Here is a 14,229-nt window from a genome sequence, read left to right as displayed (position 1 = left end):
AAATGTTTAGGAGCACACAATTGCATCCCAATTAGTAGATGTGCTTCTAAATTATTTTTCCAGTTGGCATACATCAATTTTAAGGAACAAATTCTCCTGAAAATGGAAGTACTGTAGAGCCCTGCATATTTGTATTATTACCTGGATTTGTGCAAATGGTGCTGCAGTATGCAAAGTCAAAAATAAATAAAATCTTAATACCGTTCTGCTAAAGTCTATATTAAACTATACAATTATAATGTATCACAATGCCTTTAAATACAGTATTTTATGAATATGTTTATATATTTGCAATGACATTATGTTATTGAGGTGTTATCAGGGACATAAAACACATTCACTTCTTTAAGGACTACATCTGTGATTTTATTTATTGTATGAAATAAAGTTATGTTTTAACTATGTCCCAAGACGATTTCATTTTTATTTCCTGTTTGAGGAAAATTACATTACCTGAAATTTCAAAGAACAAAAGGTGCAACAAAATGGGACTGGTTTAAAGTAAACATGCATAATAAGGTCAGTCTTTAAGTGAAATGATACAATAGATATAAAAAATGTAATTTTGCATTTTGGGTCAGATTGTGAAAAACATTGTCCCAGCTCTGTGTTCTGTGTTCTGTATTGACAAAGTCCTCTCTATCTGATCTTTTCTGAGAGGTTTTCAATATATTTGCCATTAAAATGATTGCTTTCAACAGGGATTCTTTCAAATATTATGCACCATCAGAGGGCCCAAGTTAAAGTCAATATTGTTTGACAGCTAGCACTTCATATGCAAGATTAGAATTGGAGACTTTGCCACAGTTTGATCTTGGAGAGTTTAGTGAGCCCCCCCTTTAACAACTCCTTTGTCCTCAGGCTGCCGGAAGGGAAAAGAGCCACAGTCGCATACAGAGGCCCGGCACTGGAGTGGGATGTGTTTAGAGAACAACCGCCGCTTGCTTCATCTGCCCAGTCCTTCATCCCATCGAGCAGCCCTTAGGTAGTTCACCTTGCAGATCCCTGCATGGCAAAGATGCATCTCTGAGTTCTGCATTTCTGTGTTCTGCATCATGCTGTACTCAATGGAATTGGCTTGTTGATTTGGAATATCAGCTTAATCTGCTATTGAACAGATGCTTTAGATTTCTAACGTGTAAATTATCTTTCGGATAAGCGCTTTCTTCACTCAGCCCATCTCTGATGCCCCACGTGCCCTGCATGTTTGGCTTCTCCAACACTCTCCCGATAGTGAGCATATGTTTTTGATGGCAAAGACATCTCTGTGCTATCCAGCATCCAGCAGCCCAGAACCCACAGGTCAGCTGAGGGCAGATCTCATGACTTCCCTAGTGCCACTGCATGCCCACGGCTCCTCTTTTCTTCCCTCCCCGTCAGCACCCTGCAGGAGTGCCAGGACCTCCTCAGACAGCTCCACAAAACCAACGGCCTGCAGTCACAGGAGGTGGGTGTTTCAGCACAATTGCCACGCTTTTCCAGCTCCCCGTTTCTGAACAGTGCTCTAATCCCAAATGTATCTCTCTCATACAGTATATCCCAAATACACAATGCATTTGTGACAGATCTGTTTTCTGGAATTTCCTTTGCTATGACTGCAGACAAGGGTTATGGCCATTTCCATTTGAATTGGCCCAATTCGGGAAATGAATTGAAATTAAATTCAATTAATTAATTTTTAAATTGTTACAATGTTATATGGGGATTTTTCAATTGAATTTCAATTAATTTCCTGAACTGATAGACCTCGGCTCCACAATACATGGTCCTCTGATCTATTTCTTGCATGTGAAGGCTGGCCCCAGAGACATTGTACTGAACAGGAAGAAAATCTCCCCCAAGGCTTACATCCTGGCCAAGGCCCACAGCCACAACATTACCAGGTAAATTCCATCAATTCCAAATTTCCACATAAAATGGGTCAGTTCCTGGAAATTATTGGAAAAGTTCATAATTGTTCCTCTTCCAGCTCTTGCAGTGATGAAGAGGAGCTGATGCTTCCGGAAATCCCTCTCAAATCACAGCCAAAGAAACTAAGTCACTGGGGGTGGGTTCAGTATTGGGGAGTAAGAAAAGGCCAGCCTGGAGTGATAAACGCCCTCCTGCTTTCCTATAGGTACAGACCTCTGGTCAGGGAGGTGGAGAGAGTGATCCTCCCAGCCCTCAAGCAGACCCTGGCCACCACAGTGACTGATCAGCAGAGGAAGATGCGGGCTAGGCAGAAGAGCTGTCTGAGAGCTCAGGCACGGTTAGAGATGGGCCACGACAACAGCACTGCAGCCTGTGACACACTGGACCCTGAAAACAGCTAATAAAATACAACACTGTTGCTCTGTCAGCTGTGAAGGACATTTGAATATTTTCTCTCAATTTATCTGGTTAAACTCTCAAGGCAACGACTTCAGCATCCACCCTGCTGAACAGCACCATTTAACGCTTGAAGGTATCAATGCCACTGAGTAAAATGTGTTTATATATTTGTAATGACAATATGTCGTTCCTCTCCTGAAGTGGGACCATAAAACATGTTAACACATCAGTGGAACACGTTTTTTAAAGATTACATCAGCGATTTTACTAATTGTATGAAATAAAGTCATGTTTTAACTATGTCCTAATACTATTTTATTTTCACTTCCTGTTTGTCCTTTTCACAGAACATATGGAGCAACAAATGTGAGTGGTTAAAGTAAACATGCATAATAAAGTCTGTCTTTAAGTGAAATGATACAATAGATATTTTAAAAAGGTTATTTTGCATTCATTTATTATTTGGGTCAAAATATAAGAAACATTGTTCAAGCTCATTTGGGCTCTGATAAAAATTATTCCTGGTGGTGCATTCTGTATTGACAAAGCCCTCTCTATTTGAGAGGTTTTCAATATAAGGCAATGGCAATGGCACAAGGCAATGACTTCAGTATCCACACTGCTGAACAGCATCATTTAATTCTCAAAGTGTCTACATTTAGCACCTGTAATGACTCAATTTTCCCAAAAAGCGATGGTTATTTGTAAAATTACTTTCATCAAGGGTGTTTCTGGGAAAATGATGTACACTATAGACAGTTCGTTAAACATTAGTACATGCTAAGGGGCAAATTACTTCATGCCTGAGTGAGTATTTATGTAAATATTCGTAGATAAACACACATGAAGATATGCAGCAAATAATAATGGCTTCCTGTCATATTGATTCAGCCATACCATTAGCCATTCAAATCAAAATAATAAAAGCTAAAATGCACTTCTATTGAAAACAGTAGCGAAATAACAGGCCACTGTGGTTGCAGTGGAAATAATAAGTTTAACAGCTTAGTTGTTCTTTCTGAGAATAGCTTCAGGGCTTCCTCAACCAAAGAGGCAAGGTGAAAGTAGGGGTTTTGGGCTTTGGGTTCTTTGAAACAGTCATTATATAAATGTAACTAATAATAATGCCAGACTGTTAGTGCTTTTGGTCAGTTTGTCCAAGTTTGGTGAGAATGAATGACTTAATGGGTGGTCCTCTAGCCACTGAATATCAAAAATAGCCATTGTCTCTACCTCATTGGACATACATTTAACATTATCCATCCTGTCGTTGCAGAGGTGTTGACAATTAAAAGTTCAACATTTTGTTCACTGATGGCAAGAGAACCATTGTATCATTGCCCACTGTTAAAATATTTCATTTGGCTGTAGCACATAATGTGTGTCAATAGAACAATGGGTGATTTTTCCGCCGAACCATATTGACCATCTTGCCAACACAGATCAGGAAGCTGAAAACTCTCATTTTTCATTTTAACACGCCTTGGGCATCCACAGAGGTCTTACATAGCATGTTTGCCCATCCAGGATATTCTCTGCTTTGGAATTTCCTGCTTCTGACTTCCTGCCCCCTATGAGGACAATTACTAGGCGGTGGCTCTCTCATGACCAGACATATGACTCCACCTGTACCAGGTCCAGCCCATGACTGCAGTTTATGTGTTTAGCTTAAAACAATAACTCAGAGCAGTCACATCTGTCTTCTAGTTAAAGAGGAGAAAAGGTAGGCTACAGCAATCTGCCTGCTAGGCCTTGAGACTCCTAGCTTTTCTGCATTAAATTAGACGCCTGATCTGCAATTTCACTAATGTACTTTTCTAATTGCGTTACAGTTCAATACAAGATTACAGTTTAACTCTGCATCTCCCGAGGGAGTTTTTTTTTTTTTCCCTGGCATTTTAACTTTGGGGTGGGGGGTGATAAAGGCTACATTAATACTGGACATTTTACTCATGACAACTGTATATTTCAAGTCTGTATACTGAAACAACTTAGATTTTCAAGACATGCCAGAAACATCACTAAGACCACCACCACTAACTAAATTGATATATATGTATATCCAACAAAATGCACACCAAGCTGAGTTCAACAAATGTTTGAAACAGGAGGAAATAACTTGTTTTGGAGCAGGCAGGACACATGGACCTCAGTGCAATTACTCTGTTTTTGAGCTGCAGCTGGGAAGAAGAAAAAATGCATTAACATCTTTCTCATGTCTCCCATGTTCTACATTACAGATCACAAGAGTAGCTAAATTTAGATTTTTCCTATGCATGTGTTAGGCTAATTTTTAAGGTGTTCTCAATAAATAAATTTAAAAAATCATCATAGTGAAAGTTCATTTAATTTTGATGTTTTTTCATTTGAACGATTACTTTTTTATTGATCCAATTACCTTTGGTGAGTTTGATATTGTATAGTTACTGATTTCTACCACCACCCACCCCTGTGAGAACTGTGGAATTTGCATGTATGCCATTAAAACACTAAACAATTAATTGTAAACATAATCTTAATTCTAGATTATGGACTAATTCAATTAAGGATATTCACAGAAATTATTTATATTTACCACAAAGCGCCAACAACCAAGAACAAATTTCAGATATGTACAACTAAAAATTTCATATGGGTTGGGGGATTTTATATGAGAAATTACATTAATCCTTCAATTAAAGATCTCTTCAAAGTAAATAACAGAACAGATATGAACTGAACTGCAGATACCCACAGTTAAATTATACTGTGTGTAATTCAATTTTATAAATTGAGTTATGCACATTATAACGATAAAAACTGAAAATATGTAATGATGCCAATAATTAGTGAGCACAATTTGTGTTTCTGTTTGGTGTTCCTGTCAGAAATTGTGGAAATGTTGGTCATACAAAGCAAACAAGTATACCATTGAATAAAAACTTGCATCGGTGCATTACTCCGGATACCCTTTTCTGCACGTTCTCAGTACCGGATGTTACATGCACTGGGTGTAGGCTGTACCCGAAACTGCGACGCACGACGCTGAAGTCAGAAAGTAAACACACAATTGAAAATGGAATCAAGATAGAAACTGAAAGCGCAATACACGATGACAACAACGTTTAAACCTTCTTGAAAATACGGCTTATTGTGCTTTGTTTCAACTGGGAGTGCATGAATTTGTACGTTAAAATCTACTGATAACATATTGGAATGTTTTGGTTTGTGGACCAGCTAACCGGCTGTATGTTTAACATTAGCTTGCTAGCTATTTATCCGCTGTCCTTTTGGGTAGCTGAAGTTCGTGGCGAAGTATGATTGTTAGATATAATTTAACCCTCGAATATGTTCCGCTTTCCATTTGAACAGGACTGCCGTATATTTAAGCTTTGCATAACGCTTGCTGTCTTCGATAATTTCGATAACGAACGTGTAGTAGCTAGCTCGCTATATTTCAAAAACAACGTGGCGAACGGTTCTTCTAGCTAGCAATGTAGCTAGCTTTAGCAATGTCAGCTAGCTAATCGTTGTCATTAAATGTACGGTACAGTATTGCTGTACAGAGCAATACACTTCGTTTTTGATGACAGTTGGCGCCCAGTTATTGTTTATATAACTATTTAAATATTATACAACTAAATGCCAAAGGTCACACTGTAGATTATATCCTTGATGTTTCACGAGCTAAGGATAGCACGCAGCTCTGCAAAAATCATTTCCCTCGTTGGTATGAAGGATGCTAATGGTTATCATGGCAAAATATTAATGTTAACCATTATCATCTGTCGTTACACGTTAGTTTATTTTGCGGGTTCAGCCTTTTGTCTTTAAGTCCAATGAAAATTAGTTGAGTGAAATCTCATGCGACTTCACTGTAAGCTAAATAAAGCATTACAGTTTGTGCCTTTTGCTTTCCTAGGTGTGCAAACGTAGGGACAGGAGTGATGTGATCGGTGCGGGTTGGCCTACTCTACCAGCGATGGCAGAAGATAGGGAGCTGAACACGGCGGGCGCTGCTGCCCCTCCGACGGCGCAGCGTAGCCGTCAGACGTACCGCAGCAATGCACACTCCCAGAGACTGCTAGGAGGACTCCTTTCGCTGAGGCAAAGTGGAATCTTGTTCGATGTAGTGCTTCTGGTTGAAGGTAGACCCGTCCAAGCCCACCGCATTCTCCTGGCGGCCTCCTGTGACTACTTCAGGTACCCTGGACAGTGTCCTCTATTTAAAAGAAAGCTTGAAACACTTTTTTTTTTTTTTTTTTGACATTGACAAAATGTTTTACTTTAGAGGTTTACCGTCAGCCTCTCAAATTGACTCAGCTCTGCTGTTTCTTTCTTAAGGGGTATGTTTGCAGGCGGTCTCAGAGAAATGCAACAGTCAGAGATCCCAGTTCATGGGGTCACCTACACAGCAATGACCAAGCTGCTGGACTTCATTTACACTGCAGAGCTGGAGTTGAACCTGGACAATGTGCAAGAGATCCTATGTGCTTCCACGCTTCTGCAGGTGCACGTTTGCATCATCGTGTGGTTTTGACATTTTTAGCTCCTCTCCCAAACAACCAGTGTCTTAAAAAAAAAATGTAATATAGTTTTCTTTTATTTAGAACCCCTCAATGTCCAGTCACAATGCAGATAATCTTAATTATAGAAGCTATTAGACACTCATAATTGAATTAAAATTCACAAATAAAAAATTATTTTACATATGAGTCTTAACAGTACAGGCAGTTCCCAGCTCAATGTGTGAAAGTGACTTCTCAGAAGTGATGATTTTGCGGTTTGTCTCTATATATTGTAAATCTATATTTACAATACTCAAACACCACTTCCTGCACATGTTGGAATTTCCCACCTTCAGTTCTGTTAAGACAGACCTTGAAGAGACAGGAATGTGCTGTCACTGTGGATCCTAAAACTATCGTTTATATTCAGAGGCCAGACAGAAAGTGATTGAAGCCTCCACAATCACCACCTTCAGAGGAGGGCTTCTGAGCAGATTTAAATGATTAAGAGTACAGAGAACCTCAAGGAGGGTGAAAAAATAAAGATTGCTTTGAATGCACCAGTCAAAAGCTAGCTTCCTGGTGACATAAATTAGTGAAGGATTTGACCAATAAGATATATTCAAGTGAAATTCAGAAGCGGTTGAGCACCAATTCATTTACGACACAGTAGCACCTCAGAATAGCGTGACAGGTTTTCTCTTTACAAAGTTTGCTGGGGAAATGAATGAAGTTCATGCCTTTTGCTGCATTTTTTGTAGATTCAGGATGTGATTGGCTTTTGCTGCGACTTCCTCTTCTCCTGGCTGGATGATGACAACATCCTAGAAGTGTACAAGCTGGCCGACATGTACGGGCTGGAGCAGCTGGGCGCCAAGGTGCACTCGTACATCCTGAAGAACATCCAGACCTTCTCCCGCACCCCCGTGTACCGCCAGCTCCCGCCAGAGAAGGTCTTCAGCGTCCTGTCGAGCGACGAGCTGGAGGTCAGCTCCGAGAACGAGGTGTACGAGGCAGCGCTGCATTACCATTACAGCCCGGAGGAGGTGGAGTCGGACCAGGTGTGCCTGCAGGTACGGCCAGCAGGGGGAACCCTCCGTCTCTTTGATTTCCGCTCATGATGTTGTTTTGGATACGGTTCACGACTGCGGTCTTTTTCATTTCATTTCAGGAGTCTGTGTTTCAAACAAATAAAATGTGATTCTGGTCTCAGCCAGAGAAAGCTATCCTCACAGGATTGCTGTAGCATTGACGGTAGTAATTCTGAAAGCACAACACTACTTCTTTAACAGAAGCCCTGTGAGAACATTGTTTTAGCTGGGATATTGGTAGTGCTAACTTTAAATAAGCAGTAATATCACTGGGAGCGCTGCTCTGTCCCCACCCTGCGGCAGGACCCGCTGAAGATGCTGGAGGCGGTGCGCTTCTGCCTGATGGAGCGGCCGGTCCTGCAGCGGCTGCACGACCGTCTGAAGCGCTGCCCGCTGCGCGACTGCGTGGCGGCGGCGCTGCGCTACCACGGGCAGGAGCTGTGGCAGCCCGTGCTCCAGAGCCCGCTCACCCAGCCCCGCTCCTGCTTCCGCTGCCTCCTGGGCTTCGGGGGCATGTACTCGCCGGGCTCCGTCACCGCCAGCGACGAGTTCCAGGTGTTCCACCCGTCCTGGGGCGAGTGGAGGACCCTGACCGCCGCCCAGGGCCCCCGCATGTCCAACCAGGGCATCGCCGTGCTCAACAACTTCGTCTATCTGATCGGAGGGGACAAGAACACCAGCGGCTTCCGCGCCGAGACACGCTGCTGGCGGTGAGGCCCGGAACCCCTTTCTGTCACATAGTAAAGAGTGAGGTGGGCAGGGCCCAGAATCTCCTGGGTGACACAGTAAAGAGTATGGTAGGAGGGGCCAAGAATCTCCTGGATGACACACTAAAGAGTAAGGTGGGCGAGGCCTCGAACACCCTTTGTGTGAAAGAAGAGTGAGCATGCCGTAGTCATAAAGCATGGGTACCATCAGCAAAAATGAGAGGGCCAGTTAGAACTCAGATAAAACTGAAAATAAAAATCTGCTCTAAAGTTAATGTAGTGGGAGTAGATAGATCTCCTGTGGCGGATTTCAGTTATTATAGAATGCAGTTCTGGGAACTTGGAAGCACATTAGGTGATGGAACACTGCATCAAAAGTGCTAGTTTCAGAGGTTCATAATTGATTAAATATGTACTTGGGTGATAACACATGCTTTGTGAATGATTTATGACTGCTCCCAGTGCGTCTACTGAGGCACAGCATGGCGTATGGCGTCTGGCTCAGAGAGCCATGCAGGGATTCTGAGGGGCCAGTTTCAGGCAGCAGTTTTGACCCTCGCTGATGTCTCACACACCCCCCCTCACCCCCCACAGTTACGACCCGCGCCACAACAGCTGGTGCAGCATCAAGCCGCTGCAGAAGCAGCACGCAGACCACTGCGTGTGCGTGCTGGGCGGCCTCATCTACGCCATCGGGGGGCGGGACTACAGCAACGAGCTGGACTGCGTGGAGCGCTACGACCCCCAGGCCAACACCTGGGAATACGTGGCCGCCCTCAAGCGGGAGGTAACGAGCACCTTCGCCCAAAACGCGGTCTTCAGCTAGCGCCGCTTACAGACTGCAGGGATGACAGGCTCAGCGGGGAACGAGCACTTGAGTTAACCACCCAGTTGCAGTTTCGGCGCTGCGTAACTTTGGTACCCTTTAGCATAGATTTGCCTGCTTTGATTAGGCTTGCTTTTGACATTGCGATCCGGTGGTTTAGCGGAATCTCTGCTGAGTGTGTCCTTCTGGCTCTGCAGAACCTAAAAGCAGGAGCACGTGACCCTCTTGCCTTATTAGAATAATAATACTGGTGATGTAAAAGTCACAGTGTGGAAATGACTCAAAGTTGCTTCATTTGTCCACTAGAGGGAGATGGAACTTCAGAAATCTGTCCCCTTAAAAATGTGTTGGGTGCACTTGAACAGTTTTGTGATAGGCTTTTAGCAGTGTTATTCATGTTTGTTTTCCGAAAACACTCTATTGTCGGAAAAAAAGGGATAAAAATCAATACCTACATGCTAACTTGTTGAGCCGTGGCAATGACATCATCTGTAGATCTGAGTAACATTTGGAATTGGAAGTAAGAAACATCAAGAGAAGGTCGACCTCTTTCCCTTGCGAGTTCCACTGATGGGTGACACACCTCTGTAGGTGTACGCCCACGCTGGTGCGGCTGTCGACGGGAAGATCTACATCACGTGCGGACGGCGCGGGCTCTCGTACCTGAAGGAGACCTACTGCTACGACCCCATGGCCAACCACTGGGCCCCGTGCGCGGAAGGGCCGGTGGAGCGGGCGTGGCACGGCATGGCGGCGGTGAACGGGCGCGTGTACGTCATCGGGGGGAGCAACGACGAGCGCGGGTACCGCCGAGACGTCCTCAAGGTACCGCAGCCAGGAGAGCTGTCTGACATGGGGGTTAAGAATGGAGTCAGTGCGTGACTGTCATAATGTCAATTATGCAATATTATTTATCCTCCCAAATGTATGAAAATTCACTGTGGCACAGTGGTGTGATGCTGCCCTGAGACAAAGCCAAGAACCATTTAATCAAACTGAAGTAGTTCATTTTCATACAAGTGCTCAACCTGGAGTGGTTTATTCTGCAATTATCATGGCTATCTGCAACAGAAATAATTAAACATTCAATCTAGTAATCAATCTAAATATTGTTATAGCTCTTGTTTTAGGCATTTGGAAGATGCTCCTATCCAGAGTGGCTTCCACGGCTTACATTCTTTGTACATTCACTGCATTTACACTGCAGGATATTTATTGAAGAACCATGGGTTAGAGCCTTGCTCAAGGGTACAATGGCATTGCGCCACCTTTGAGTCAAACCTACAACCCTGAAATTGTGATGAGCAGTTTTTTAGTGACTAATTCACGAGTGTGCATTATACTGCTTCTCTGTACTGGGAAATAATCAGCATCCTCTCAACCAAGAATGTACTCCAATCAGAAGAGTACATAATCAAGTTTTGTATAATATACAATGCATTTTCATTGGATAAATCTTATGTAGCAATTTATAGCAAATTTTTAGCAAATTATATGATACTTATTTTGAAATGCCACACACAAAAAGGAACATTAACAAGCAAGTCGTATTTGAAGTCCATGCAGTAGCCAAGTAGAGCTAGAATGTGTGTGTGTGTGTTCTGCATAGATGTAAAGGCGTCGGTCTCCCTGCAGGTGGCGTGCTACAGCCCGGCGGTGAACCAGTGGAGCGTGCTGAGCCCGCTGCCGGCCGGGCACGGGGAGCCGGGCACGGTGGTGCTGGACAGCCGCATCTTCATCCTGGGCGGCCGCTCCCACGACAAGGGCAGCCGCACCAAGTACGTGCACGTGTACGACACCAAGACGGACCGCTGGGACAACGGCACGCCCTTCGAGGACCGCATCTCGGGCCTGGCCGCCTGCGTGCTGCTCATGCCCCGCTCCGTCATCAGGCAGGCCCGCAGCTGGGAGCAGCACGCCAAGGCCTCCTGGGAGATGGTGGACTTCGACAACTCCGAGAACTCCAGCGAGGACTGACCGCCACCGCTGGTCTGAGCCCCACCAGCCCCCACCAAGCCCCCACCAGCCCCACCCCCCAAGCAGTGAAGGACACGGACACCAGCACTTTTTTTTTGTTTGCCTTTCTTTTGCATGTAAGGCTGACCTAGCTAAACGCTGCCAGGTTTTAAGTCTAGCTTTTGGGAAGGAAAAGGAATTCACCCTCTGAATTGATACGTGGTCCGTCGGCGAAGCGAAATGCTAACATTGATTACCTGAGTTGTAACAACCTGTGAATTCATGTAATTAGGCACAGTGTAGAAATAACAGATCTATAATCAGATGCAGAGTAGAATACTGCAATACTACAGTTGTGCCAAAGTCATTTGTTGCCATTTTTTTTTTTTTTTAAACCAGCTGGTCTCTCATGACATGAAAATTATCAACTGAGGGAACATTCTTGATGTTCTTCTAATTCTTGTAAAAAAAAATTTAAAAAAGATTTGCGGTCATTCTGCCCATAATAATTTTAGATTGGAAAAAATCTATTAATCTATGTAAGCCATTTTATCATCAGATCAGTGTTGATTCACTTACTGTACTTAACAGGGATTTGCGTGGAATGTCTGCAGTTGGCTACAACTGCAGTTAACTAAACAGGCGATTAATTGCATGACGTTATGTGCTAGAAATGAAAATAATGTTGCATATTCTTGATGTTCTCCTGTATGTTCATGCAATTACCAAGCGACTCAACCGCAGGTGGTGAAGTGGTGGACCAGGCAATTATAGGCAATTGTTTGGAAAAATATAGACATGACATGCACTTTAAATTGCTCAAATTTTGTCTTATTTCCAGGGTGCCTTATTTCTTTCTGCCAGTTCATGTTTCTAAAATCCTGGACTCCCGATTTGAAGAACGCCCCTAAGAAAGTGTATTACATCCTTTTCATTACGATATATTCATATTGTAACATTGTTGAGTTTTTTTGGCGCTGTAACTAGGTACTGTAACATCAGAAGAACACTGTTACAAAAATGGTCAAGAAATGATCACAAGTGACATAATCACATGGAACTTAGTCTGACTGAAAGAGTCTGAATGTTGTTCAGCAACAGACAGGTTTATGGAGTATTGTGTTACTGACAAAGTGTACCATGAAATCAGTGTAACCTTGAGTGCCTGACTCATAATGAGGTGAGACATTGTGACACAGCTATCTCAGTGAATTTGCGATGCACACGGGAGGCCGGCATTGCACCATGGGAAGGAGGGAGAGGTGTCGCAGCAGAGTAACAGACCATGTTTAATTTGATACACCCCCTCCCCAACCGCTCATCTACTTCTCACATGGAGCATTAGTGCAGTTTCCTCAGGGAATACAAATCTGGGTCACTGTGGCCTACTTTTTCCTAGGCCACCCCTCCCACCCATGTACTTCTTATCAGCCAGCTAGTTCAACTCGAGAAGACTTAATCTTCCAGAATGTTTCTTGTTGCATTGGCAACTGTTGCTTGGACAAAATCAGGAAGTCCCTTGTAGGGTTGGTGTTTGTTGTTAAAGAAATAGGCCTTATTTTGCCATCTTGTTTGTTTGTTTCATTTATTGGCACCTTCTAATATTAATTTGATCTTTTACTGGAATGCAATGCACTTAATTCAGTTCTATGTCAAATTTTGATTGCAGTGAGAATAAATTGTTTATGAATGTTTTGCCAAGATAGGCTTTTTCTGTCACACACTTATTGATGTGAAGAAACGTGTTTGATTTTATGGAATTGTTCAAATAATTACTATTTGCCACTGAAAAGTTGTACCATTGCATTTAAGGAGGAAACATGCCTGAGTGTCACTGTTTGCCACTAAATTGGTAGGTTGCCTATTGCCTGGTGTGGTGCGTAAGTCAAGCTTTTAAATGCAAAAATCACTGTGCTTCAGGTTTTGTTCATCAACTTTCTGTCCATATTTGTGCAAGTTTTAAATAAATGATTTGTTCACTTCAAAAATCTAACATCACTCGAGTTATTACTTAATGATTTGGCACACATCCAACTACAGTAAAATAGTTTGAATTATCTAGAAGCGCCATCCATGTGGCATGCAGGCTTAATATTAAAGTGGGGTATGTTGCTTATACACCCTGATTCCATCCATTAGTGTCAGTCCCAAAATTAATATTGTAGGTAGCTGGCTGAAGATGTGAGATGAACTCCGATAAAGCACTGCTCCATTAAGAACATGCTCTTCTCTGGGAAGTGAATCTGTGGAAGAGCTTTCCAAAGACTAAATTCTTACATCATTGTGAATTCATTTAAACTGCTCATTCATTTTTGCTTGCTTATGGTGGAATTAAAGATGTGTGGTAACCCAAGATTGCCAGTTTGATTCCCATTTGCAGCAAAGGTCTTTCTACTCATGAACAAAAGGCTGTGATAAAAATTCAGCTGTATGAATGGACCACATATTTTTGTAAAAAGCTGTAGAAGTTACTTTGGATATGTCGGTTTGCAACATGTAAGGCAACTTAATGTCCTGCACACTACTGCATTTGTGCACCTGAGTGATTCAGTATGCATTTAAAAACACTAAGGTGGAACAGTTTCCTAACTTGTTTTCATCTTTTTTGTTATTGTGCCATTGCCTTCGGCCAGCTCCAGGGAATTGGCTGAGGCAGTGCGTTACAAACCTACGGGTGAAGGCATTAACATTCACCCAAACCGAGTGTGGATGAAAGAGCAAGGCAGCCATCCAGCTTCTTTATCCGGCTTGGAAACACCAAACCCTTGTAGGCGAGTCCCTCTGACCGCCTTTTGTTTCTAATTCTTCTCACAGATGAAGACAGGCCTTACTGCTGAGGGCTTTAGAAAGGC

The 14,229-nt window shown here is 43.0% G+C and overlaps 1 protein-coding gene across 1 annotated transcript; it reads left to right on the top strand.

Annotated features, from left to right (window-relative positions):
• The first annotated feature begins 5,285 nt into the window (after nucleotides 1–5,285).
• Nucleotides 5,286–13,370, top strand: klhl22 (kelch-like family member 22). Its single transcript, XM_064353988.1, has 8 exons — nucleotides 5,286–5,474; nucleotides 6,212–6,492; nucleotides 6,634–6,799; nucleotides 7,559–7,870; nucleotides 8,192–8,598; nucleotides 9,190–9,382; nucleotides 10,013–10,246; nucleotides 11,057–13,370. The coding sequence occupies exons 2-8, from the start codon at nucleotides 6,272–6,274 to the stop codon at nucleotides 11,396–11,398; spliced, it is 1,875 nt and encodes a 624-aa protein (XP_064210058.1). The 5' UTR covers nucleotides 5,286–5,474; nucleotides 6,212–6,271; the 3' UTR covers nucleotides 11,399–13,370.
• The last annotated feature ends 859 nt before the right edge of the window (nucleotides 13,371–14,229 follow it).

The sequence above is a fragment of the Anguilla rostrata genome, chromosome 10, assembly GCF_018555375.3.
Source record: "Anguilla rostrata isolate EN2019 chromosome 10, ASM1855537v3, whole genome shotgun sequence".
Taxonomy (NCBI): Eukaryota; Metazoa; Chordata; class Actinopteri; order Anguilliformes; family Anguillidae; genus Anguilla; species Anguilla rostrata.
This window is presented reverse-complemented; position numbering and strand designations above follow the sequence as displayed.